This window comes from Notolepis coatsorum (assembly GCF_963971535.1).
Source record: "Notolepis coatsorum genome assembly, chromosome: 1".
Classification (NCBI taxonomy): domain Eukaryota; kingdom Metazoa; phylum Chordata; class Actinopteri; order Aulopiformes; family Paralepididae; genus Notolepis; species Notolepis coatsorum.
In genome coordinates, this window is record NC_140165.1 from 250,613,003 (window position 1) to 250,640,953 (window position 27,951).

Sequence of the window (27,951 nt, forward strand, 5' to 3'; positions counted from 1 at the left end):
ACAGGGATCACCAGTGTTAATGGTCGCGGCCCACTAGTTAAAACTACAATGGTCTTCAGACCAAGGTCTTCTGTCGCCTAGGTGGCTGAACAAAGGACCCTAGCCTGGGGCCGGTTTTCATAAACATTGTCAAGTAGCCCCCATAGCACTAACAGACAAGATTCAAGAGATTCAAGATTCAAGAGTTTTAATTGTCACGGTATACAGGTATACAATGAAATGCGGCTGGTCTTGCCCGCGACGATGTGCAATACAGTGGTACAACATATAATAGAATCCAATAAAAATACAGTGGTACAACATATTAATAGAATCCAATAAAACAGTGCAATAAACAGGTACATGGTGTGCCATCTCGGTATCTGTACATTAGTATTTACAGAGCATATAGGACATGCTAGTTAGCTTTAGTAGTGCACACGCCCAACAAGTGAAGCCTGCCAGCAACAGTACTCACCCAACCTGAAACCCACCGCTGCTCACAACAGCGGCGCGTCCGACAGTTCAGCTGTGGCCTGAAAGGTTTCACCCCAACCAAACACAGCAAGGAACTGCAGTTGAGAAGCATGCAGCGGCGTGCTCCCAATACGAAAACCGGTGGAGGGTTTTAGAATGATCACCATCTTCCAGACACTCCAGTGACGAAGACAACATCGCCGTATTTTCTCGAAAATAGTGAGAGAGAAAATAAAGATATGATGTCAACGTATCTCCTTGTTCTTCCCTCCTCGTAAACATTGCTTTCCCAGCAATATCTTTCTCCACGTCAAGTGGGCATATAGCAACACGTTGCTTGTGATGAAATTTGAGAAGGAGATGAGTGTGTGGCACCATCCCTGCTTATATAGGTAAGTGGATGGGGGTGTGGCCAGATGAATGCTGGCATTTAAAGGTACATTGTGAAATTATTCAGTGTATATATGCTGAAGTGAGATATATGCAATGAACGCTGAGCGTGAGCTAAGTGTGATACAGAACAACAGTCTGAGCATGCGTAGTGAGCTGTGGCGTCATCGTTTATCTAGACTATGCGTTTACAGTGGCTACACGGATCCACTGAACGGATATTTTGGAAAATCTTCACTTTAAAATGCGTTTAAGAAAATCTCCGTTTATGTTTCTGAAGACACTGTTTGTGTGGATGAAAGGCCCAATCGTGGAATAAAATGTGCGTTTGGCAAAAGATCCAGATACGTGGGGACATGGCCTTAGACAACAGACGACACATGAAAACATACATACACAAGTTGACTGATTACATGGGAGACAGCTGGGGTACAAGACGGACGACACAGCTGGGGTACAAGACAGACGAGACAGCTGGGGTAAAAGACAGACGAGACACAGCTGGGGTACAAGACAGACGAGACAGCTGGGGTACAAGGCCGACGAGACACAGCTGGGGTACAAGACAGACGAGACACAGCTGGGGTACAAGACGGACGAGACACAGCTGGGGTACAAGACAGATGAGACGCAGCTGGGGTACAAGACAGACGAGACACAGCTGGGGTACAAGACAGACGAGACACAGCTGGGGTACAAGACGGACGAGACGCAGCTGGGGTACAAGACAGACGAGACGCAGCTGGGGTACAAGACAGACGAGACACAGCTGGGGTACAAGACAGACGAGACACAGCTGGGGTACAAGACAGACGAGACACAGCTGGGGTACAAGACAGACGAGACACAGCTGGGGTACAAGACAGACGAGACACAGCTGGGGTACAAGACAGACGAGACGCAGCTGGGGTACAAGACAGACGAGACACAGCTGGGGTACAAGACAGACGAGGAAACAGCTGGGAGGACACTCACTTCATCCAATCAGGAGAGAGAACCCTAGATACTTTCACTTATTTCAAGAAATCTTACCAAGCCAAATGTGCCTACTTTACTTGTTTCAAGGACACATCTTCTTATTTTTGTCAGACCATTTTAGTGTAGAGTTCTTTCTCCTGGTTGGATAAAGTGGGAACAGGATACCAGAAAATCTATTTTGTGTTTACTGCAGAGCAGAGGGAGACCCATGTTACTGACCAGACACTCTATATCCGATGGCTGTCTGAATGTAGACCACTTATTTTAACACAAAAATACCACTTACAACTCCTTAAACTATAGTTCTGGATTGTGACTGATGAAGCAGAGACTTCAAGTGGCTTTTTCAGAACTTGTTAAACATTTCTCAAGGGTGTGGGTCTGTTTATTTTGGTGAACGACCATGAGCACAAAACAACCCTCAAAGCAAACATATACCGGTAATAAGTGGTTTCAACTTGTGCCGTTTAGCATCCCACATTTCATTAAAAGCGCTGCTTACCAGGGACGCCAAACGGCGACTGTGAAGTGGTCGTAGAGGAACACTGTAACCGACAATGATATTGTAAGCTATTTAATGTCTGTTCTACGTTGTTGACACTGAAGTGATTACCGTAATTCCTCTAATAGACCCGGGCTTGTATTTGCTTAAACTGTAGCGGGTACCAGGCTTTTATTAGGAGGAGGCATGTATAAGAGAGAGGCCTATATTTCTAATTTTCAAACAGATCATAATGAATAAATCAACATTTTGTGTCAGTTTGAACCCAGTAAAATGTACTGGGTTCATTTATTGAAACCAAGTACTGTATGAAATAGTAAACAGTGCAATTACAGGTGGTCACTGGTCATTTCAACGTTTTCAAAGTGAAATCAAGTAACTTTACCTTAGCAGCTCAGTATGCAGCTCAGTATATTAGTAACCCGGCTTGTATTAGGAGGTCGGCTTATAATTGCTTAGCTCAAGAGCGCACCCGGCCATTAATAGAGACCCGGTTTGTAATTGAATACCGGTCACTATTAGAGGAATTACGGTATGTGGAGTTGAGCCTCTCGGAAGTGGTTTTGGTATTGAATTATTTATTTGTATTTATGCCGTTATCTGTGTTGTGAAACGAGAATGTTTCTTTTTGGGGGGTGTGTAAGCTATTTAATGTATGTGCTATGTTGTTATTGACACTGAAGTGATAGGTGGAGTTTTGGAGAAGAGTTGGTGCGCGCACCTGTCCCAGTATCTGTTGTTTTGGAGTTGGAAGAGGAAGGACGTGAATAAAGGAACGGAGAAACCATTATGTTGATGATCAGCTACCAGGTCTCCCGTGTCGTTATAGATCAAAGTAACTAGGCGGACAATTCCTCAGTTACAATATGAAGGATGGGGCGGAGTCCTGATGTCCTCAGGGGTGTCATCGCTGGAAGATGATGCCGTCTCGCGTCCCAGGGGTAAAGGAGGTTAGACAGAGAGGGCACACGGGTCACGACTGTGAAATCCAGTGAGCAATTGGTGTTTAAAGGAACACACCAACATTATGGGAAATGCTCTTAGCGTCTTCTTCAGAGTCTGACAAGATAGATACCAATTTCCTCTCTGTGTGTTCAGTAGAAAGCTATCTGGCTGCAAGCTAGCCTAGCTTAGCACAAATGAATGGAAGCGGATATAGATCAGCTAGCCTAGCTGTTGGCCAAAAACACCTCCCGGAGTTTAAAGATAGGCTAGCTGATCCGTATCTGCTTCCATTCATTTGTGCTAAGCTAGGTTAGCTTGCACCATCTCCCCACTGGGTGACTCCACCCCCAACCTATCAGCCTTGATCACATGAAAACAAAACATGGGAACCCATTCAAGGGCCTAGCAGTAGAAATCATCCTTTAGTTGCTGTTGCCCCGAGCTAGGAAAACTCATTCAAATGTAACTATATATATATATATTTGTTGGTTTAGGAGGTACGGCAAGTATTTGGTGGGAAAACTGTTTATTTATACATGAACATAGTTATTAATTTCTAAAAAAAAACATCATAATAATAACAATTAAAAAAAATACCTTCACAGGTTTATTTGAAAACCAAAAAGTAATGTTCTACATCCACCACAGAACGGTATAAAAAGGTTTCTTTTCAGTTTTATGTTGATTATTCAGAACTTCAGACAAAATAATTTCTCAGAACTGGGAGCATTTCTGAACTGAGAAAAAGGGACGATGGCGTCACAAGAGCCTGAGCTTGGGGACCAGAAGAACACACTCAGCCTCTCGTGACATCACCGTCCTCTCCTCGTTTGTCCTTGCTGCTTGGGAGGTTTCAACCGCTCTGGCTACCAGGTGATTTGAGGTCGAGGTCCCGTCACTTTCAACTCAATCACGTCAGGAAGTGGGTTTTCTTCCAAATAGAAATACTGAAAAGGTTTTGGTATAAGAGAGTTGTCATATCCAACCTATTAAAAGGGGCTGTGGGTGTTTTTTGTTTGTTGTTAAAGTGTTAAATAGCTCTACATTCTTACAGCCATCACTGATAGAGTGCTTCGTCAGTAACACAGGTCTCCAAGTCCCTCCGCTCTGCAGTAAACACAAAATACATATTCTGGTATCCATTCCCACTTTATCCAATCAGGAGAGAGAACCTTAGATATTTTTACCTATTTCAAGAAATCTTGCCAAGCCAAATTTGCTTTACTGCACTGGTAGATTATTTTACTTGTTTCAAGGACACATTTGCTTGAAACTAGTTTGTATTCTTATCAGACAATTTTTTTTGCAGTGTAGAGTTCTCTCTCCTGATTGGATAAAGTGGGAAGGTAATACCAGACATTTTATTTTGTATTTACTGCAGAGTGGAGGGACTAGGAGACCCATGTTACTGACCAGACACTCTACATCAGTGATGGCTGTTTACTGCAGAGTGGAGGGACTGCGAGACCTATGTTACTGATCAGACACTCTGTATCCGTGAGGGCTGTTTACTGCAGAGTGGAGGGACTAGGAGACCTATGTTACTGACCAGACACTCTATATCAGTGATGACTGTTTACTGCAGAGTGGAGGGACTAGGATACCCATGTTACTGACCAGACACTCTATATCAGTGATGGCTGTCAGAATGTAGAGCTATTTTAACATGTAGACCACTTATTTTAACAAACAAAACTACCACTTACAGCACCTTTAACAAACAAGCGTGCTAGCGTTTTATAGATGCTGGAGCGGGTGTGTAGTTGTTGAGGGTGTGTAGTTATTGAGAGTGTGTGGTTATTGAAAGTGTAGTTGTTGAGAGAGTGTAGTTATTGAGTGTGTGTGTTTATTGAGTGTGTGGTTATTGAAAGTGTAGTTGTTGAGAGTGTATAGTTATTCAGAGTGTGGTTATTGAAAGTGTAGTTGTTGAGTGTGTAGTTGCTGCTTGGCCAGCTGCGCGACTGTGCCACAGACCCCTAAACTGACACAAGTTACACTACGGACCCTGATTTGATATGATTGTTTACTTTTAGATTGTTTTATTCCAGAATCCCATGTCTATACTGTAAAAGAGGAGATCATTAGCGGAGACAGTGAATCCTATGACCTCCCTGGACCCCGTTGGACCCCACTTTCAGAACTATTGATCTACACGAACATACACACATTGCAGCAGTTCTTCCTTGTAAAACCTAATAAACAGGAGTGAATGCTCTACATTAAGCCCCTGAACGGGTGTCATTGTTTACTTTCCGAGTTGACTGAGTTGAAAGTGACTCGACCTCATACTTGAACACTCTGTAAAAAGTGAACGTTTGAGGCGACAGACGTCTCCACGGTGGCTTCCTGTCAAGACTAGCATTGTCCTTTAGTCGCTTCTAACGGGCAGCGCGTCTCCTCAGTACTGGAAGCTCCTCTTCGTCTGGATGTCGTCCAGAATCTGCTGCAGCTCCTCGTCTTCAGACCGGCCCTCCAGGCTGTGGGGGACAGACAGAGGACAGAGACAGACAGAGACAGACAGAGGACACATACAGGCAGAGGACAGAGACAGACAGAGACAGATAGAGGACAGAGACAGACAGAGACATGTCAGTTAGATTAAAATGTTATAGATACGATTAAAATGTTATAGATTAGATTCAAATGTATCGTCATCGTAGCACAAGTACAGTACAACAAAAAAGTTGACATCCAACCAGAGTGCAAATGTAACTGTAAAGTGCAACAACAATATACACTGTATATATATATATTATACAGTGTGATTAAGTGGAATAAATATAATGAAGATACTGAGTAGTATGTTAATCCGACGTATGTACAGTATTATTATGTACAGTGATATGTATAAATACACTACAGTAGTATAACTAATAAGAGTAGGTATGGGAGATATAGATATAGTTCCTGTATATAAACAGGAATGTATGCAGGAATATAAGATATATATACGTATATAGATACAAATATATATGGTATATAGAGTATTATTGTACATGGCTATCATACAGAGTTATATGGGTAGACTATAGGTTGAGGTAGGTGGTTATGATTACAGTGCAAGACAGTGAAGGCAGTAGATATAGATATAGTATAAACTAGGCAACAGAGTTCAGAGTTGGTACAGTCTGGGCAACAGAACCAACAGAGCTCACTGTTTAATAATGATTAGATGGTGGAGATGTGATGACACTGACAGTGGAAAAAATTATGAAAAATACTGTGATTTTTCTAAACGTTTAGGTCAGACTAACCTGGGCCCCGTTCCCTGTACGTGGCTAACTGAGTTCGCCGGATAATCTTCAGGACAACTTGACATAAGTCAAGCTTTTCGGTTTCACGAAGCAGGTTTGTCTAAATCACTATGGCAACAGATCCAACAATTCGAACCTGCTCCAGTGCAGGTTTAGTTCAGTTAGCTGGATAAACTGGCCACTCCCTCGCAAAGAAATGCCAGCTCCCTTCCTCACAGATCCCATTATACCATTCTGAATTATGTTTTATGCTTCGTTTTTTTCTAGAGGGGGCTTTTGAAATGTAAAATAATAGACCTAAAATGCTGATAATAAATCATATTCAGCCTATGGATAATAATGCACGTCATAGCTATACGGCGCTCGCGAGTCGCGACACACACTATGTGGTTATTTTAATAACGGAGCATTGCAAATGTGAATCCTGCAGGGATATTTTTTTGGAATAATCTTTTGAGAACATCTGATCTGAGGTAAGGAATCTATTTTACCAGTCTTGGGATAATCAGAGCTCTTTTCACCTATATATCAGCGTGTCCCATATGTGTGTGTGTGGCTGTGAGTGTGTGTGTGCTGATCAGGAAATAAGATAATTGATTTTTCAGCCCGCTCCTATAGCGTGCATAAGTACACATACTATCGATAAATGTAGCGTTTATTTGAAAACGATTCATAAATAGGCAGAAAAATGACAACGTGTTTTGTGTATTGCAGTAAAGCGCGATTCCTGCAGAATCTTTATTTTTTTCTGAAAGTTTAAAAAACAAGCGTTTTTCAAAATGGTATAAAACGGAAATTAACCCATTAAAAAACAATCCGTTTTGACAATGTTGACTGCAAACAAGTCATTGATAAGCGACGGGCGTATTAGACACATAGCCATAATTTAAGATATAGTTTATGCGTTCGCAAATGTGATCGCTCTCTCATTGAATAGAGCGTTGGCACTCAAGCGCTATTTTTGGCTCCCCCTGCTGGCACGGAAAGTGTTCATCTCTGATACCGTTATTTCAGGAAAATAGGGATTTCTGCGATTGACATCGGCTGCCTTTTCAGGTGAGGCGGCCGCGCGCAATTATCCTGAGTACTCAAGTCTGGTTTGAATTAAAGAGTGAATCAGCCTTCGAGGAACAGGGATAGCCTGGTTTCAATCATCGGGTTAATTGAATCTGGCTAATGGGACTTTTGATCGACTTAGTTGAACCAGGTACAGGGAATAGGGCCCTGGGGACCAGATCAGAGGTAAACGTTTAGGTCAGACTAACCTGCGGACCAGATCAGCTGTAAAGGTTTAGGTCAGACTAACCTGGGGTCAGACTAATCTGTGCTCAGACTAACCTGGGGATGAGAGCCTTGGCCTCCTCAGCCGCCTCGGGGCACAGGTTGGCCAGACTGGCCAGCTCGAACCTATGCAGCTTCTTCTGTAGGAGCAGACTGTGGGACACAGCATGGAGAACATGTTTAGGTACCGTTAGGTTTGGGCGGTATGACGGTATACCAGGGTATTTAGAAATCCCGACGGTATTGAAAATCAATACCGTCCGTCACCGTCAAAATCACAGATGCGCTTCTATTACAGTGAAACAGAGTTTTGAGTGTAGTGCACACACGCGCCAGCAGAGGGCGAGACCAGTCCTCACTAGTGGAGCGAGTGGGTCACAACGGTGTTCACGTTTTACGGTAATGTTGCGACAGTGCTGTGAAAATACCGTAAAGCGTTGTGGTAACTAGAGTTGGTTTGTGTTGTTGTGCACTAGTGGAGCAAGCAAATAATCCGTCTCTTATTATATGTGAACTAAAGAGTACAAGGTTTACACAACAGCCCCCACCCGCCTTTTTATTGTATTTGTACCGTCCTGTACTATCCGCTGTCAGCTGTTTATCTCTCTCTGCGAGCTTGATTAACTAGCGTTAGCTCACGTTAACTAGCGTTAGCTCTGCGGCTAATCTTAGATTACCCTGAACTAAATCAATGACTAGGTTATAAAGCATTCGAGTAGTTTTCACTGCACATAGAAGTAGCCAAACAACGGGAGCATATGACCAAAACCCAGGCAATTTCGAGCACTTAAGGAATCAAATAGTCTGCCATGGCTAGATGCTAACGGTGCGGGCTTCTGACTACCATTCTGAGAGCTGACGATGATTTGTTTACTTGGTAACACGGGTTGCCCCCCCCGCTGATGAAAATTAAAGTCATACCGTCATATACCGTACACCGGGGTATTATGTAGGGATGAACCGAATGGGAAATTATTGGCCGAAACAGATACCGAAAATAGAAAACAGTTGGTCGAAAACCGAAAGCCCGAAAATGATTCATAGAATAGATTTTTTTTTACCAATGTTGTGGAACATTATGATTATGGAAAAATATATGATTATGGCAAAACTTAACTTAAATAATAAATAATCACTATTATGGGTCCATAAAACATTTATTCAGCACTTCTGAATGCATACAGTACATTAATTCCATCTTTTCTCTGGCTGCGCAGCGGACATCTGTGCTCTACTGAGCGCACCTTTCTAGTCCCCAGCTGAATGTGCTCGCTTGACTCTGCACAGTAGACGCGCGACAGACAGACAGCGCCGTCAATGTGAGAAACACAATCCCCCCCCCCCCCTCTCGCTCTGAATAATATGCATTAGATCACTCAGTGATTAACCGCGACGGGCATATAGTAAATAAGGATATAAAAGCATGTTAAAGACGCATTTATTGGACGCGTTGCGCGCAGAGTTTACATAGAAACAGCGGGACTCCCGACAGCGCGACATCATCACAACAACACGCGTTAGGTTACAGGTTGTTTCTGTGACATATTTTCGGTGAAAAAACTTCGGCCACCGAAATTTCGGTGCATCCCTAGTATTATGTCAAAGGTATGACTGTGTGAAAGAAATGGTACCGCCCAAGCCTAGGTACCGTGTGTGTGTCGTCCATCGTTATGCATCAGAAAACACGGTGCTGATATCAGTTAGAAACTCATTTGGTGGTTGAGTCTACAAGGTCCTCATTCAACAAACAAATTTAATCATTTAGCTTTATCCAAAGCGACTTACAAGTTCTATACAACAAGTCAGCAGGAAGGGTACATCTCTGGCAGCTAAGGGTAAGTAAGATTGTTCGTCAGACTTCCGGTTTGGCGAGGAGCAGGTGAGCAGCTACAGAACAGAGCTCCCGGTCCAAAATTCAAGAAAGGTAATAAAAAGTTATAAAACACGATAAAAAGTAACAACTCGAAGATAAAAGAACGATGACAAGACCCAGTGCACAAAACTCGAGGAGAAGTGAGAGAAGAAGGAGCATTCGTATCAGGCTAGAAGCAATGCAGAACGCTAACGATGCTAACATGCAAACCAACACGCAAACTGGACTCGATGCAATACAGAATATTCAGAGAAGCATGGAGGCTAATTCAAAAGAAATAAAAACGTTAAGACAACAGCGAGGCTGGAGACGAAGCTACAAGCTAACATGGAAGCTAACACGATGAATATGCAAGCTAGTAGGCTTGGGCGGTATCATTTTTTTCACACGTCATACCTTGATGACATAATACCCCGGTATACGGTATGACTTTCATTTTCATCAGCGGGGGGGGGGGGGGGGGGGGGGCGGGGGGAGCGGAGCTAAGTTAAGTTAACAATATACTCGTTATCACCATACATAACGCTTATTGAAACACGTTGACATTAGGGCCGTTCTTTCAACCTAAAAGTGCACTCTCTTCAACCTCGAGCCTAAATTCCTTAGCGACCCGTGTTACCAAGTGTAAACAAACCAGCGCGCACATTCGATACACGCAGATATGAAACGAGTCATACGGAGCGTATAACGGAGGCTGACATTAGAGCAATATGACTCACAAACTCACGACAGTCCTACCTCGACAACAATAACCTTTATGATACATTTCAATCCGGATTCCGCAACAAACATAGCACCGAAACTGCTCTTCTAAAGGTCACCAACGACATACTCCTCTCTGCCGACTCTGGTTCCCTCTCCATCCTCATTCTCCTAGACCTCAGCGCTGCTTTTGACACCATCAGTCACCCCATCCTCATCACTCGTCTCCAGTCCTCCGTTGGCATCGCCGGAATCCCCCTCACCTTGCTCCAATCATACCTCTCACACAGGCACCAATTCATCTCTATCAACAACTGCAAATCCCCCACTGCCCCCATCACTCATGGTGTCCCCCAAGGCTCAGTACTTGGTCCCCTGCTCTTCATCCTCTACATCCTTCCACTTGGTCTGATTCTCCGCCAACATGGCCTGCGTTTTCACTGTTATGCAGACGACACTCAGCTCTACCTCTCCACCAAGACTATCACTCCAGCCACTCTCTCCACCCTCAGCACCTGCCTCACAGACATCAAAACATGGATGCAAAATAACTCTCAAATTAAACTGCAATAAATCAGAAATCATCATTATCGGTCCAAAATCCCTCACCAGCCACACCCAGGATTTCACCCTAAATATTGATGGTACCATTGTCACCCCCTCCACTCACATCCGTAACCTTGGCATCATCCTGGACTCCACCCTTTCTTTCCTCCCCCATGTGAACCACATAACCAAATCTGCCTTCTATCACCTCCGGAACATTGCTCGTCTTCGCCCCTCCCTATCACTCTCCGCTGCTGAAACACTGGTTCATGCATTCATATCATCAAGACTAGATTACTGCAACAACATCCTCTACGGCTCACCAAACACTATTCTCAATAAACTCCAATATGTCCAAAACTCTGCTGCCCGCATGCTCACCTCCACCCGTCGCTCTGATCACATAACCCCTGTCCTCCACGACCTCCACTGGCTTCCAATCAAATACAGGATACATTTTAAAATACTACTCATCACATTTAAAGCCCTCAACAACCTTGCCCCTCCCTACCTGTCCGACCTCCTCCACCGTCACACGCCCACCCGTCGCCTTAGGTCTGCAGATGCCAACCTCCTAACACCTCCCACGACCAAGCTCCGGACCTGGGGCGACAGGGCCTTTGCTGCTGCTGCCCCCTCCCTCTGGAATGCCCTCCCCAGCCATATCCGTGATGCAAACACCCTGACATCTTTTAAATCAGCCCTCAAAACCCACCTTTTCAATCTTGCTTTTGACCTCTAATTCTGTCTGTTTTATTTTATTTTGTCATGTATTATTTTTGTTCTGTTTTGTTATGTTTTTTTGTTTTGCCATAGTTTGTCTCTCCTGCCCATGTGAAGCGTCTTTGAGCACCTGGAAAAGCGCTATATAAAATAGATGTATTATTATTATTATTATTATTAGTAGTACACAACTACACAGACGCACAAAATGTATTCTGCATTAATAATAATCAAAACCCAGCTTAAGCCATTAAACCAATGTAGTGAATCGCGAAGCCAATATGCACACACACAGTCGAACTGGAACGCTTTACCAAACATACACTACCACCAGCATTCATATCTCATACGTTCATCTTCCAATCGCTTAACCATAACATAACTTACTTACCGGTAGCCAAACAACGTGTCCCTGAGTCCACATTCATGCACGAATCAATTTCAAAACGTTAGAAAAACACTCCGTTTCCCGATTCCTCAATCATCCAATGTCTGGAAGTGGGCCCATGGTTAATAAACGGTCCATAACCGCATCCGCATTCTATAGAAGAATAAGTCTTTATTTATCGTGCAGATTAAAACATGCAAGATGAAAGAGTCAAAGACCCAACGGAACATGCGCGTTGCGTCACCTGCTCAGCTCTGACTGAGAGAGGGAAAGACAGACTGCCCTGCCCTCTGCTGGCGCGTGCTGTGCACTACAGAGTCGGCGCACAGTCTGTGACGTCACGGTATTGAAAATCATACCATCGGTATTTCGAAATACCCTGGTATACCGTAATACTGTCATACCGCCCAAGCCTACAAGCTAGCATGCGGATCAGGCTAGAAGCAATACAGAACGCTAACGATGCTAACATGCAAACCAACACGCAGACTGGACTCGATGCAATACAGAATATTCAGAGGAGCATGGAGGCTAATCAAATGGCCTCCAAAAGAAGGACAAAGAGACGCTGGATACACCCGGACCAACCAGGACTCGGGCACCAAAGTCAACCGGACCATCCGAGATGCAAGCACGGAGATTGCCCAGACCGGCCAAGATGCGAGCATTGAGGCCACACACACCAACCGGGATTCGAGCACCGAGATCAACCAGACCAGCCAGGATTCAAATAACGAGATCTCACACACCAAACAGGACTCGAGCACTGAGGTCACACACACCGACCAAGATTCAATACCACATGCATATTATTTGATAGTGAATGGATGTTATGACTCAAGACACACTGCAGATAACACAGACCACTGGGAATACACTGCAGACAAGGTAAACACATTAGTTGGAAAAATTGGGTCTTGATTCGGGAAATATAATATAAATAACACGTACTAGACTAAACTGAAGACACTAACACACACAACTAAGATGACAGGGAACATGGGGAAACACAGTCGGAGACCTGACCGGGAGCTCTGGAACTGTACTATCATATGAAAGATAAAAATTCAAATAAAATGTTGGACAATAAAAGGGGCATTGGAGAATCCCCATTGGGGATATCTCCGTCGTTATAGGAGGGGCCCTCTCCCAGGAGAGCCTTAGGCCTAAAAGAAAAAATTGTTTGTTTCCGATTGCCGACCGACCCTGCCGATTTAGGTGCGACCCAATTTAGTTAAAAAATTAAAATAAAAAGTTTCATAAAAATCTTAGTCAAACCTTTAATATTATGGATATTAAACATGCTGGCAGAGTACATGCATCCATGTTGTTGTGAACATTTTAATTAAATAAAGAAATTCCCTATCCATAGTTGCCGTGGGAAAGAATAAAATAAAAAATAAAATAAAATAAATTCCCTACCTACCCATGGCCTTAACTGACAACCAACAGGAAACAAACAATATTTTTTTATGCCTTACCCCTCAAGCCCGCCAACGGGGGTAAAACTAAATTAATGTTATTTGGAAAGCGAAAGTGATTTAACAGTGAAAGTTATGATAAACAATGTATGTATTGAAAGCAGGGCTCGAGACTAACGATGTCCCGTCGTCCCGGTGAGAGAAAACGGTGCTTTTTCAATGTATGTGATGTATAGATTGGGGAGAGATGACCACAGCTAAAAACGGTGGTAATGAAATGTGCATGGTTCGCTTTAGAAAACGGTGATAGAAGAAGAGGCAGTAGCCATCACTGCAGAAGGTTTAGCAGCCAGCCGAATGTTTACATTCCTTGTAAGAACATAGATAACAGAGTGTAGGCCCAGAGCAGGAGGAGAGGGGTGACCTCTTTAATGCAACAGTGGATGAAACGTTTAATGGTGTGAAAGGTTAGCAGTCGTCATGACAGCACGTCGCATGACAACCAGGAGAGGGGCGGGGGGCCGTCGTTGCTACGACGAAGACCTATAAGTCGAACGGTGTTTCCGGGTAGGGCAGACTAGAATCTGACCGAGAGCGAGTAGGACTGAGATCACACAGAGGACCTTCTCTCCTCTCATCACGAGAGAGGGGGGGGGGGGGGGGGGGAAGGAAGAATGCCACGACATCAGTAGCTTCGGCTACCACGAGGATGGTCTTAGGCTAACGAACAGGCCTGAACACTATTGGACTGAATCACAAAAGGACAATCTGAACACACCGAAAGATCATTAGAATAGACTCTTCAAGGACGATACAATTTGATAACATCTGATAACCTCTGATTATGAGGTTTCTGTTTAGAGAAATAAAACAACGCTTTTCCTCACAAGGTATCTCACGTTGTCGAAGTGTCGAATTCTTACGGAAGTGGAGGAGTATTATGGTTTATGGATTGCACTAATGGGGGAAGATAAGGATCTTATCTACCAGTATCGGAGACGTCAGGACCATTAAAAGTACACAACGCAGAGGAATTGGATGGAGAGCCAAACAGACGAAGACGTGATACTGGCCAGTTTGATCAGAATCTTACAGATGGTGCCGTGACCCGGATTTGCAAGAGATTAAAACAACGGGAACAGTTGGTTGTTGATGACAGCCGGATTTGCAAGAGATAAGAACAACGGATAAAGACTTTTTCAATAATGGGGCGACAGTGGACAACAGTCATCAATGTGTGGGAGAATCATGATCGAAGCAAGGCCGGCCAGCCCTGGGAGAGAGCGGCGAGTCGAGCGGTCAGGAGGCGAACCAGCGCTGTAGGAGAAACAGCACTCCGATCAAAAATGTGAGTTCACTGTGCACACGGTTGTTTTGATTTTTTTTAAGCCAAATAAAAACGAACAGATAGTGAATCCATAAACGTAAACATTTCTAGTTCGACACAGAGAGCTGTAATAGTGTGTTTTGGGACAGAGCAGAGCGGCACAGTTTTGTTTTGAAAATCGAAGGTGTTATCTGAAAGGGAACCAAAACAGTCATAGATGACGAAAGAAAGCAAAATATGAGCAGAGAGCCATGGTGAAAATCGAGGGTGTTATCTACAGAGAATGAAAAGCAAACGAGGCAGGCTGCACAGTTTTGGTTTAAGGGAGGCAAAGGGGAGATGTTCATTCAGTTAAAGGGGCAACATCGTATTTAGTTTGATTACTGTTCAAAACGCAGAATGTGGTCGGTAGCGAGAGAATGTTTGAGACATTAAAGGGGCGGTGGGAAAAAAAAAAAAGAAGAAAAAATTGAGCAGACAAAAATGGCCGCAGAGCCACGAGGGGTTTAGAATCAGGAAGTGACACGTCACCTACAATCCTCTAGACTGAGTTTTGGCCGCCATCTAGGGGGGCAGTGGGATAATACAGGCAAATGGAGGAGGAGTAGGTCGCCACCTAGTGGCGGAGGGGGGGGGGTAGTGCTGGGGAGTTTCCATTACCCATAGGGGAATATTTAGAGTTTAATTTAATTAAGGAGTTTAATTGCGGAGGGGGGGGGGGGTAGTGCTGGGGAGTTTCCATTACCCATAGGGGAATATTTAGAGTTTAATTTAATTAAGGAGTTTAATTGCGGAGGGGGGGGGGTAGTGCTGGGGAGTTTCCATTACCCATAGGCAAATATGTAGAGTTTAAGTTAATTAAGGAGTTGAATTTTTCAAAATTACCAACTGCTTGTGTGTATACACGGTGGTGTATGTGAGAACTTTGTAAAGGAACTCAAAGTGTGGTAGATAGAGCGACGGGACAGCTCCAGGGCGACGGTAGACAGCCCCGTAGGGTATATAGAGCGACGGGACAGCTCCAGGGCGACGGTAGACAGCCCCGTAGGGTATAGAGCGACGGTGACAGCTCCAGGGCGATGGTAGACAGCCCCGTAGGGTATAGAGCGACGGTGACAGCTCCAGGGCGACGGTAGACAGCCCCGTAGGGTATAGAGCAACGGTGACAGCTCCAGGGCGACGGTAGACAGCCCCGTAGGGTATAGGGCGACGGACAGCTCTGTTGTATGTTAGATGATAGTACGAGTACGTATGTGAGTTAATTGCAGGGAACCAACCTGCTCTGTTGTATGTTAGAGCGATGCTCGGTTGTATGTTATTATCATAATAATAAGATCGATATACAGGTTAATTAAATAAGTTTAATTATGAAATAAGAAAGAGTTCGATCTCCAGTGGGGCCTTCTCACACCTAATAAATAGGCAGAGTCTTGAGGGGACACGTCACCAGAAAGAACTGGCGCGCGCTGGGGGTCAACCGTGGGACAAACGTAGAGCGCCGAGTGGGTATCGTTTAGCTGCTGGTGTCACGCCGGAAGACAACAAAACAGGGAACAGCCCTGTAGGATTAGATATGGGTGTTGAGAAGGTGGGGGACTAATAGAGAACAAATAGCGCCATGGGCTGTAGGACACTCACACCGTCCAACAGTCTGAAAGGGCGTGGCCATGGCAGGGGCTTGCAGAGGAAAAAAATATATATAGAGAACGAGCTGCAGGCCCAAAGCCACGGTAGACTAATAGAAAACACAGGGTCGAGTGTACAGAAAGACTGCCGGTGTTGTGTTTCTGCTTTCAAGGGGGGAATGACACCGACAGCGATGGAGATGGCCAGGAGACAGACTGGAGGAGGAGGAAGCCGCAGGGGCCAGGCACAGCAGCCTGGTACACAGATGATCCACGACGAGAGGGAGGAGACGGCGGCGGTGGAGATGAGCCTCAACCAAGATGACCGACAGGGCGGAGATGACCGACAGGGCGGAGATGACCGACGAGGCGGAGTCCAGCGGTCGCAGGCGGTGTTGCCCAGGGGAGAACGAGGCAGACATCGGAGGGGCCTTCACGGCGGAGATGCTGTTTAGAGAGCGTTTTGAAACAACAGAGCACGGGCGGTGAATCATGAACAAACAGGGACTTCCTTTCAGAGTCAAGCAGGAGATCGAGAGACGAGACAACAGCGAGAAGTCCTGTGTTCATTGATTAGGAGTATGAGATATAAATGGAGGATTCATATATAAGATATATGTATAGAAGGATATATATATATATATAGAAGGTAGATATAACTGAGAACAGTAGAACAACAGGATATAATTATTGGGAGCAGACAGGGGGGCTCCAATGGTTATGAGTCGTTGGATGTTGTTGGTTTTGGTGGTCGGTTTCGGTTCCCTTTGTGCACGAAGGGGGGCGCAAACAGACATCAGGCAGCAGGATCACTGGGTTGACCGTGGGCCGTCTTCGTTTCTTGTGCACGAGAGACGAGGTTGGTTTGCTTCAACCACAGGCTATTTTTGGCATAATTAATTGAAAAACCAAATAATGATTTATGATTCTGAAGGGGTGATAAGAATCAAGGGGGGATTGAGAGAAAACGGTGCTTTTTCAATGTATGTGATGTATAGATTGGGGAGAGATGACCACAGCTAAAAACGATGGTAATGAAATGTGCATGGTTCGCTTTAGAAAACGGTGATAGAAGAAGAGGCAGTAGCCATCACTGCAGAAGGTTTAGCAGCCAGCCGAATGTTTACATTCCTTGTAAGAACATAGATAACAGAGTGTAGGCCCAGAGCAGGAGGAGAGGGGTGACCTCTTTAATGCAACAGTGGATGAAACGTTTAATGGTGTGAAAGGTTAGCAGTCGTCATGACAGCACGTCGCATGACAACCAGGAGAGGGGCGGGGGGCCGTCGTTGCTACGACGAAGACCTATAAGTCGAACGGTGTTTCCGGGTAGGGCAGACTAGAATCTGACCGAGAGCGAGTAGGACTGAGATCACACAGAGGACCTTCTCTCCTCTCATCACGAGAGAGGGGGGGGGGGGGGGGGGGAAGGAAGAATGCCACGACATCAGTAGCTTCGGCTACCACGAGGATGGTCTTAGGCTAACGAACAGGCCTGAACACTATTGGACTGAATCACAAAAGGACAATCTGAACACACCGAAAGATCATTAGAATAGACTCTTCAAGGACGATACAATTTGATAACATCTGATAACCTCTGATTATGAGGTTTCTGTTTAGAGAAATAAAACAACGCTTTTCCTCACAAGGTATCTCACGTTGTCGAAGTGTCGAATTCTTACGGAAGTGGAGGAGTATTATGGTTTATGGATTGCACTAATGGGGGAAGATAAGGATCTTATCTACCAGTATCGGAGACGTCAGGACCATTAAAAGTACACAACGCAGAGGAATTGGATGGAGAGCCAAACAGACGAAGACGTGATACTGGCCAGTTTGATCAGAATCTTACACCGGGGACGATCAAATATTGATTTGGGACGAACAGAAATCTTTTTTGGGACGCAACCGGGACGGGGAGGATTTTTTCTTTTTTTTTCACAGGAAATGTAAATTAGCCGACTGTCAGTGCGCGCATATATTGCTGTCAAATGGTGAATCTAAACGTTGCATGATTAGCCGAATCCAATGTCTATCTCCGTCTCCCAAGGCAGAGATACGCTAATCCAACATCAAGCTCCTACCCACCACTCCTCAGCCAGTCGCGCTGCAGCACCAAGGTCCTACCCACCTCTCCGCAGCCAGTCGCGCTGCAGCAGCAGCATCACACCCCAAATGAATCTCGCTCCAAAAAATAAAAACGTGTTATCAGGTGAGGGAAATCTGTCTTACCTAGGCTTTCTCCACTGTACAAAAACACAGCGAAAAGTAAAATAAATAAAAAACACGCTATACTGTCACTGTGGCATCCTCTCAGTGAAGCGAGCACTGTAAACAATAAACATGCTGCGCTATTTGAAGAGGGTGAACACAGCAGAAGATGGAGAACAGTCCCAAACTGACCAACAAGGAACTGCATCCACATCCAGCAATACTACCCCAGGCCCAGGGCCTGAGTCTAAGGTGAGGACACATTTAAATCACAGAAGTGTAATGTTAGTCTATTGGAACTGTATAGAGTTATCGACGCGTTCTAGTTATAGCTGCTTATTATAGCTAACGTTACTGACTAACGTATCAGACTGCCACTGATTAATCCATAGTTCACACTATTTTATTCTTATTGTTAATATTATTATATTGTTATTCCTATTTTAGTCCTATATTGACCTAATGTTTATTGTTGTTCAATGTGAGCGATACATAGTCTGCTCTGTAGTGCCGAATTTCCCTCTGGATTATTAAAGGATTTCTATTCGATTCTATACTAACACGTAATGTTACTACCATTGCGAGTTAATTGGCATAACGTTACATTTATCGAAACGAACACGGAGAAATAGACGACTTCACTTCAGCTACATGATGAATCTATATTATTCAGTGAGGAGGGCCCGCTGGAATTTAGCAGCAGTTATCAATATCGACCAGGAGGACAGCGCGATCTAAGGGACATGTTTCATTACTAGTCAAGTGTCATTACTTTAGTTATCAAAGGTGGAATCTCTGGACGCAATGACATTATATAGTTTAAAGCTAAACTACGTTTTTCTTTCTTGTTAGAAGAAGGATAACTTATTCAGTTAGATTTGATCTTTATTTATCTAACATTTTCAACCATAAACACACATTTGTAATAACAAAAAAAACCTAAAATAAAATACAAATACATTTAATCAACATGGCTCCAATTGGTTGACTATAACAGCACCGTGACCAAATATCCCTATATTGTTAAACACTATTTTTTATATATATATTTATTTTTAATCATTAATTATTCTTGTGAAATCTTTCCACCTGGGAGCCTTTTGACTAAATCAATTAATTCTCCCCTTCTCTGAATGGTGTTTCTTATGGCAATAACAACTATAGACGACAAAACCAAAGTAAATAAACAACATTTGATTTTTGGGATGGTTACATTCACTTTGGGACGGTTAAAATTGTATTTCGGGACGGTTCTGGGACGGTGGTGAAAAAAGTTAGTCTGGAGCCCTGATTGAAAGAGTAAAGCAAACCACATTCCTGGGTGTAATCATAGATGACAGGATATGCTGGAAACCTCACATCAGTCATGTAAAATCCAAGATGGCCAAAAGTGTGGGGATTATGTATCGATCCAAGAATTTTGTCAACCAAAGGTCACTTCTCATCCTCTACCATGCACTTGTAGTCCCATATTTAAATTATTGTCTGGAAGTATGGGGTAATACTTATCGTTCCAATATATCACCTCTTTATATTCTGCAAAAAAAGGCCATAAGGATTGTGTACAGTGCTAAGTACAACCAACACTCTACCCCATTGTTTTTACAAGCATCAGCTTTTAAATTATGGGACTTGATCAAAATTAAAACTGCCGAAATCATGTTCAAAGCTTCACATAACTCTCTTCCAACCCCCATCCAATATCGGTTCACTGAGAGGGTAGGAACCAGGAATTATAATCTTAGAGGGAAACAGAAATCCAGCAACCGGGTGTAAGAACCACTCTAAAATCTATGTGTATATCTGTTTGTGGAGTAAAATTATGGAATGGATTGGACGAGGACGTTAAACTGAGTAAAAACATATACCAGTTTAAAAGAAAGTTAAAAAAAGGAATATTGGAAAGGTATAAGGAGGAGGGTGAACATGATGTTTGGCATTAAAAGGAGTATATAAAATATGTATTGACTGGTCAGACTCATGTGTGTCTTGTTGAGATGTCGGGGGATGTGGGAAGCGGAGCTGTGTTACATGTTGTATGTAGAGGGTGATGGCCGGGGTGTGGGGAATGGAAGTTCACAGGATTGGCTTCTTCCATCCCACTTTTCGGACCATGGGTGGTGTCTGTTGTTGCTGTTGTCTATTGTTTTGTGGTGGTTGTAGTGTTGTTTTGTGGTTGTCTTGTATTGTATAGGTTGTATGGTTTGAAATGAACAAATGAAACGGATACTGATACTTGTTTAGTTTAAGAATAGGGGGCAGGTAACCATAAGATTTATTCTTCTTCCTGCTCCTTTTGCCCATGGTAGAACTCTATTTATGATTTTGTATGAAAACTGTATGATTGTATTGCTTCCATGTGGCAAATAAAAATTCTGAATCTGAATCTGAAAAAACCTGGGAAGTGCCAATTGTCTTTAGTCTTTATTTTTTAGGAGTTATGTTAGAATAGCAGTTGCTATGGACAATTGTGAAGGACAAGAATTCAAAATGTTGGACATGAAGAGAGGCTTGGAGAATCTCCATTGGGGGTATCTCCGTCACTAGGGGGGGGGGGGGCTTCTCCAATAGGAGGGCTGATTCCCCTCCAAACCGCCAACGGGGACAAAAAGTGCTAACCATATAGCTTATTATATTTTCATAAATTTTTTTCTTATTGTGTGGTCAGTTTTATTTTTTAAGTCATGTTAGCATAAATGTCATAAATGTATATAGTGATATCGGTGGCATGGGAGGTACAGAAGTGGGTGGGCCTTGCGTGTTGCGGGGTTGGTGGTGGGGTCTTGCGTGTTGTGGGGTCGATGTGCGGGGCCCGGGGGGGAGGGGGTTATCTGTGACATGGGAGGTAACAGGCTTGGCTCGTGGGGGGGGGGGGCCCTGCACTCTCCTCTACTGGGCCTGGCCCAATCAATTCAAGGGACCAGTGTTGCAGGTGCCCGGCTCCGTGTATAGCAGTCCTGGGATATGGGGGAGTCCTACTAGTGGGCCTGGGATATGGGGGTGTTCTGATTCTTGGGGAGGCCTATTGGGGTGGTCAGAGCGGATGAGCTTTGCCCAGGGGGGCCTTGTGTGTTGTGGGATCGGTGTACGTGGGGTGGGGTTCTTGGGGACATGGGAGGTAACAGGCTTGGCTCGGTGGGGGGAAGTCCCCTATCCTCTATTGAGCATGGCCCAATCAATTCAAGGGACCCATGTCGCTGGGGCCCGGCTCCGTGTATAGAGGTCCTGGGATATGGGGGAGCCCTATCTCTCGGGGTGGATGGCGGGAGGGGGTCCCTCTTATGGGGGTCTGAGCTACTGAACTAGCCTAAGAATTCAAGGCACCCATGTCACTGTATTGTTGTATGTTTGATGTTGTTTAAGGTACTGTCTAAATGTTGTAAGTGGATAATTGTAATAAAAATGTAAGTTTAAAAAAAAAAAAAAATTTAGTCAAACAGTGTTGAACTTGAGTGCATAGTAGTAAAGACATATTAGCATTGTAGGCTGTAATATAGGCAAGGTAGATTCCTTAGTAGCAAAGTGCATAATAGTAAAAGACAGTATGAAGGTTAGTAGTGTTTTTTTAGACTCAACCACTAAATTAATGTGTTTATTCCACATAATTGTACATATGCGAGTCTGCTCAGCCCTCATTTTAAATCATTCTAAATGGTCAATAAAAATGGTAAATGGTGCATTTATATAGGGCTTTTATCGAAAGCGCTTTACAACTTATGCCTCACATTCACACACCGACGGCAGAGGTTACCATGCAAGGTGTCAACCTGCTCATCGGGAGCAATTAGGGGTAAGTGTCTTGCTCAAGGACACTTCGACACGCTGCCGGGAATCAAATCGGGAATCGAACCAGGAACCTTCCGATTACCAGACGACCGCTCTACCTCCTGATCCACTGTCGCCCCGAGTCTTAAATCTTTAGTACGTGTATTTTCCACCCAGGACGGCCCAGATTTGAGGGACTTCCTCCCGCGGACCCACTCTGATGACAACACAGGACACCGTGCTCATGGCGTGGGGACCCGACAGAGCCGTGCTCCACTGACCTGCGGACGCTGGCGATGGTCTCTCTGTTCTTGAAGCGACTGAAGCGCGCTGTGTAGTTCAGGGTCTTCATGAAGACCTCCGACAGCTCCTGCTCGTCCTCCGCACTCTCGTTCTGCTGCTTGCGATGCTCCAGCAGCATGTGGACCTCAGAGTTCAGAAGAGTCTCAGAGTTCTCAAACTCTAGAAAAGTAGAAGAGAGCATTCGGAGAGGCTGAACCACGGCCCACAATGTTACCGCCCATTCTCTAGAGCCCAAAGAACGACTGGCCGGCCTATCTTGGTCATGCGCTTTCAATCAAACTCCTTATTGTGTGGATAAATTACCCTGGAGCTGCATTTTGGCAAGGCTTTAAATCTATTTGGCTGCCTGTAATGAAAGATCAGCGCATGGACTTAATTTACAAGTATACCTATAGATGTAAGTGCAAGTAATTTATTAGCATATAGCTAATGCTTATGTTATGCAAAGGTGTGTCTGTCCTCCAAAGCTGTACATTATCCCAAGGCCTGTTGGGATGTTAGATCCTAATGTGAAAAACTGTGATTTTATATGTCTGCACTCTTTAACCTCCCTCCCCCTTGCTTTAACCTCCCTCCCTCTTGCCGAGAGCAGTCGCATATTTCTTTCCTCTCCCTAGACCTCCAAGGTCATTCCTCTCGCCTGCCCTAACTGCCTCCCTGACGTGGATTCTACTTTCTTCAACAGACTTGGCTCCCTACTCAACTACAATGGATCAACTAGTAAGCTGGATAACAACTGGAATGCGGCGTTTCCCTTACCCAACATCTCACCTCCCCCACCAGATCTGGCTCGGCACTCCCCCCCCCCCACCCCAGGGCTGTACGTTAACTTTTTTTGCACATAGCACTGGTGCTACAGAGGTTGATAGTTTTGTAGCACAGGCCAAAATCTTGTAGCACGAGTATAAAACGTCTCTAAAATATCTAAAAACAACCACAAGTAGTGCAGTTCATTACTTAAATAGGTATGTGACTGGCAAGGGACATGAATCTTGCATACAGGGCACACAAAATCCAAACTTTAACAAGAAATGCTTTCAGACAAATTCTTTCTTTATTTGCCCATAATGTAAAACAAAAAGAACAAGGACATAACCATATAACCGATATGAAGCAGTCCGAGACCAGGCAGCGCTGGTGTGGACTCAGATTACAGGGAAAGCTAGAAACCAACCTAGAAACACCTAGAAACCAACATAACAAATAGATATAATGCATACAAACACCTGTACATATTTGTGGAACCAAATAAATAAATGTATTATTATTATTTTAATTATTCGTGTGTGTGTGTGCGTGTGTGTGCACTAGAGATGTTCCGATACCATTTTTTCCTTTCCGATCCGATTCCGATACCTAAGCTTTGGGTATCGGCCGATACCGATACTTATCCGATACCAGTGCATACATAAATAAAAAATAAATAAAAAAAGATATTATATAAATTTTTTATAAATATAATTTTTTTTTTTTTTTTTTAACAAATATTGTTTTATATATACTGTTTTTTAGTAATAACTAGAAAGTAATGGTATTTATTCAACAACAGGTGATTGTATAGATTTGTATTAGTATCATTAATCAATGAGTATGGGGCTTCAGCACTGCAGATATACCCTACTCCAATGATCCACACGGACATTATACGTTGCTGCACTCGCTACCCACTGGCTCTGCAGATATACCCTACTCAGTCTGTCTACAAGGCTCCGTTGAAGTAGCAGAGGATCTGTTGTGATTTTTGCACAATAAATATTCAACATTCTCTTTTGAGACTCCGCCTCAGACTCTTATCATTTGGCACTAAAAGCTAAACATTGTCGCCGATATGGCTGTCCGCAACATGTCATTAATTGTGTACGCGACGTGCAATTGTGCAATGACAACGTTACCGTTAGCTAGCATGAGCTACCGGTATATGGGAAGACCATAGAAGACTGTAACGTTACTGGTGACATTGTGATTTAACTTGGAATACTCCTTTGCCAACTTGCTGTACTTTGCTTGCAGGTCTGCAGCCATTATTGCTGGATTATATGAATAGCCCCAACTTTAGCCAAGGTAATGTTAAAGCTAGCTTTCGGTTAGCTGTTCAATGCTAATAACACCAGCCACCAAGCGAACCCATGAGCTCCCCGTCAACACCGCTCTGTCGGGACGATGACATTTAAGAAAGTATCTGCTGTTAAAATGACAAATGGCATTGACACTTTAATCGATTAAGCACACGTTTGTTTTATAATGCTTACTCAACAGACCACAGTGTTGTTGATAAATTACGTCATATGGTATCGGAGCGCAGCATTAGAGGGTACTCGCCGATACCGATACCAGCATTTTAGCCAGTATCGGCGGCTTTTCCGATACTGGTATCGGTATCGGAACAACTCTAGTGTGCACTGCACACGTGTCACAGTTCCAGCATCATGTCTGCTGGCCACTTTTTCAGATCCACACACACACACACACACACACACACCACACACCACACACCACACAACACACACACACACACTATTGCATTAATCAGAAGTACAAGGAACTCTGCATGAATGAAAAGGGCTTTATAAATAAAATGAATTATTATTATTATTATTACCTTATTTGCATATTGTCTCGTTATTAGATAGATAGATAGATAGATTGATTGATAATTAATACTTTATTGATCCCGGAGGGGAATTTAAGTAGCCATACGATGAGTTCTTTTTACAGAGTAAAATTAGCGGCTTAAATTTAGTGAACAGCATTTCTTCCTTGGCGATGCAATATGCCACATTCATCTTAAACGTTACCTCACGGAGATCAGCATCATCCGCTCTGGTCGTCTGTTTACTCAGCGAGTGCAAGAGGGTGCCGGCCCTCTCTGGGTTTTGTTTAGAGTTGAAGGCATCCCGGGCAAGAATGTGTCGATGGGACGTATTATGCTTGCTAATATTATCCCTTTTTAGGATATTGTTACCCACGACATATGGATTTTCTGATCGAATCTTTTCGGGAGCCTCTCGGCACCAGTGACAGAATAATAGCTGCTCTTCCTCGTTAAAAATAAGACACGGAAAATCATTTTTCCACTCTGCGTTATATCTGTAAACCTTAATCTTCTCCTTCTCCTGTCTCGTTTCCATTAACGGTGGTCCCTCTCGGGCTCGTTTGGGGTTTTGTACTTCTTTTGGATTTAAAACCTTAAAAAAGCGCTTAATCTTGTCAGAAACTGTCTCAGTCACTGTACATTGAGCTCGCACCTGGCTGCCTCGGCTCGCGGGGATATTGTTCGCTAGGGATTATGGGATTTGGTGTTTTGATATGGACTATACGCGAGACGGGACATTGTTTTTAATCGCACGAGACTACAAGTACCAGGTGGATAGCGCCGTGGTCCATTCATTTACCGTCACACCTTTTTTTTTTGCTTGCGCCACGGGCCATTGCACCCGTGCTAGTGAAGTCAATTCATTCATCGCACAGACTGACGTCAGTGTCGCACGTGCGACATCGCACCGTACAGCCCTGGCCCCACCCCCAACCCCCACCCAGACCTCCTCCCCTCCCGTGTTTACGCCTAGCGCCAAAAGGTTTTTTTCTGGACGGGTGCCAACAGTATGCGCGCTGTAGGAGTGGATCCTAAGACTGTCTCCCGATCCCGCCTGTCCATCCCTCCCTCCCGCCACCTGGCGCGACGACACTTTGTTTAACTACTCAGTTGTTGATGCAGCCTGACTATCGCATATGGCGTCTCAGGCATTCTGTAGATGACATGCGTCAACAAATGTACATGTCTGTTTGAATTTATGCTGTGCCGTTGTTACTGTAAAAATGTAATGATTGTGATGTTGTTATTATTATTAATGAGACGATGAGCTGTATGTGTGTGTCGCTGGAATTTCCCCAAGGGGATTAATAAAGGAATATCTTATCTTATATGCTCATTTTATGCCTGTCTTTTTTCTGTTGTGAAGCACTTTGAGCTGCAGTTTCTGTATAAAAGGTGCTATACAAATAAAGTTTATTATTATTATGCTGAGGACCGCTGAGCCTGCCCTGTAATGAAAGTTGGTGGGGGGCTTCCCACCCTCCAGAACATTTACAACAAGCGGTGCAGGGGGAAGGCTAAGAGAATCATCAAGGACTCCAGCCACCCGAACAACTGCCTCTTTGAACTGCTGCGGTCAGGCAAGCGATACCGGAGTCTTAAGGCGAGCACAGAAAGACTCAGAAGAAGCTTCTATCCCCAGGCCATCAGGCTGCTAAACACTATGCAACAACCATCAAATGCACACAGCACACACACCCCCCACATGCACACACTCACTTAAACAAACAACACACTGCAGCACCCACTCTCCACACTTTAGATCACACAAACACACTTTATATTTATTGATAAAGGATTTGCACTACAACTCGTACACCTACTGTAAATTGTACCTAAATTGCACCTCATCCCATTTCTGCCTTGCACTATATAGTATTGTATATTAGTACACTGCATAGTATATTGTATATTATATGGTAACTCAGTTACGTCTATTCTGCATCGAACATTGTACATGTCGCCATGTCTATACTGAACACTGTGACCTCATTTTTTATACTTCTAATTTACAATGCTATACTATGTTATTTTATTTCATACTTATCTTGTCTTGCACAGTCTCTGGAGCGTAACAGTAAGAAGCATTTTGTATAAAAGTATTCTGTACTTCTGTATGACAACTATTAAAGAAACGTGATTTATGACACACACAACAATGACAACATACATGATCTCCCTTGTTGCCCGTGCTCACAGCTCAAGATGTCGCCATGTGGGCAGACAGACAGAATAGACAGAATAAACTTTAAACACAACATGAGATGAATTGTACAAAAAGTTAACATTAATTTTACCCTTCGGGAACAGTAGCTGTGAAGCATCCTCCTCGATGTCCCCGACGGCGCCCGTCCCGTTGCCGCCTCCTGTTGCCATAACAGTTCACTTGGGAGGACAAGCCAGCGAGCTAACACGCTACAAGGAGCTGGAATATGGTCCGTTACAAGACCTCCTGTCAGTTGTTATGAACTACAGTGTTCACATATACAATGCTATACAAGCCCCCGCTGTGTAACTCGCGTTGTATGCCTACAAACAGTTACATCTATGCATGAACATTTAGATGCATTATTTCGGACAGGACACTCGCACGTCTTCCGCGTTGAACACCGTGGATATACTTCCAGGTTCAAGAGGCATTGTGTTCCGGGTTCACGGTCCTTCA

At 44.0% G+C, this 27,951-nt stretch overlaps 1 protein-coding gene across 1 annotated transcript; it reads right to left on the reverse strand.

Moving 5' to 3' along the window:
- Nucleotides 1–3,786: 3,786 nt before the first annotated feature.
- On the reverse strand, nt 3,787–27,894 carry polr2d (RNA polymerase II subunit D). Its single transcript, XM_084322185.1, has 4 exons — nt 27,584–27,894; nt 22,672–22,852; nt 7,864–7,959; nt 3,787–5,748 (listed from the first exon to the last, which is right to left on the reverse strand). Exons 1-4 carry the CDS (start codon nt 27,660–27,662, stop codon nt 5,670–5,672), a joined length of 435 nt encoding a protein of 144 aa, XP_084178311.1. The 5' UTR covers nt 27,663–27,894; the 3' UTR covers nt 3,787–5,669.
- Nucleotides 27,895–27,951: the final 57 nt, after the last annotated feature.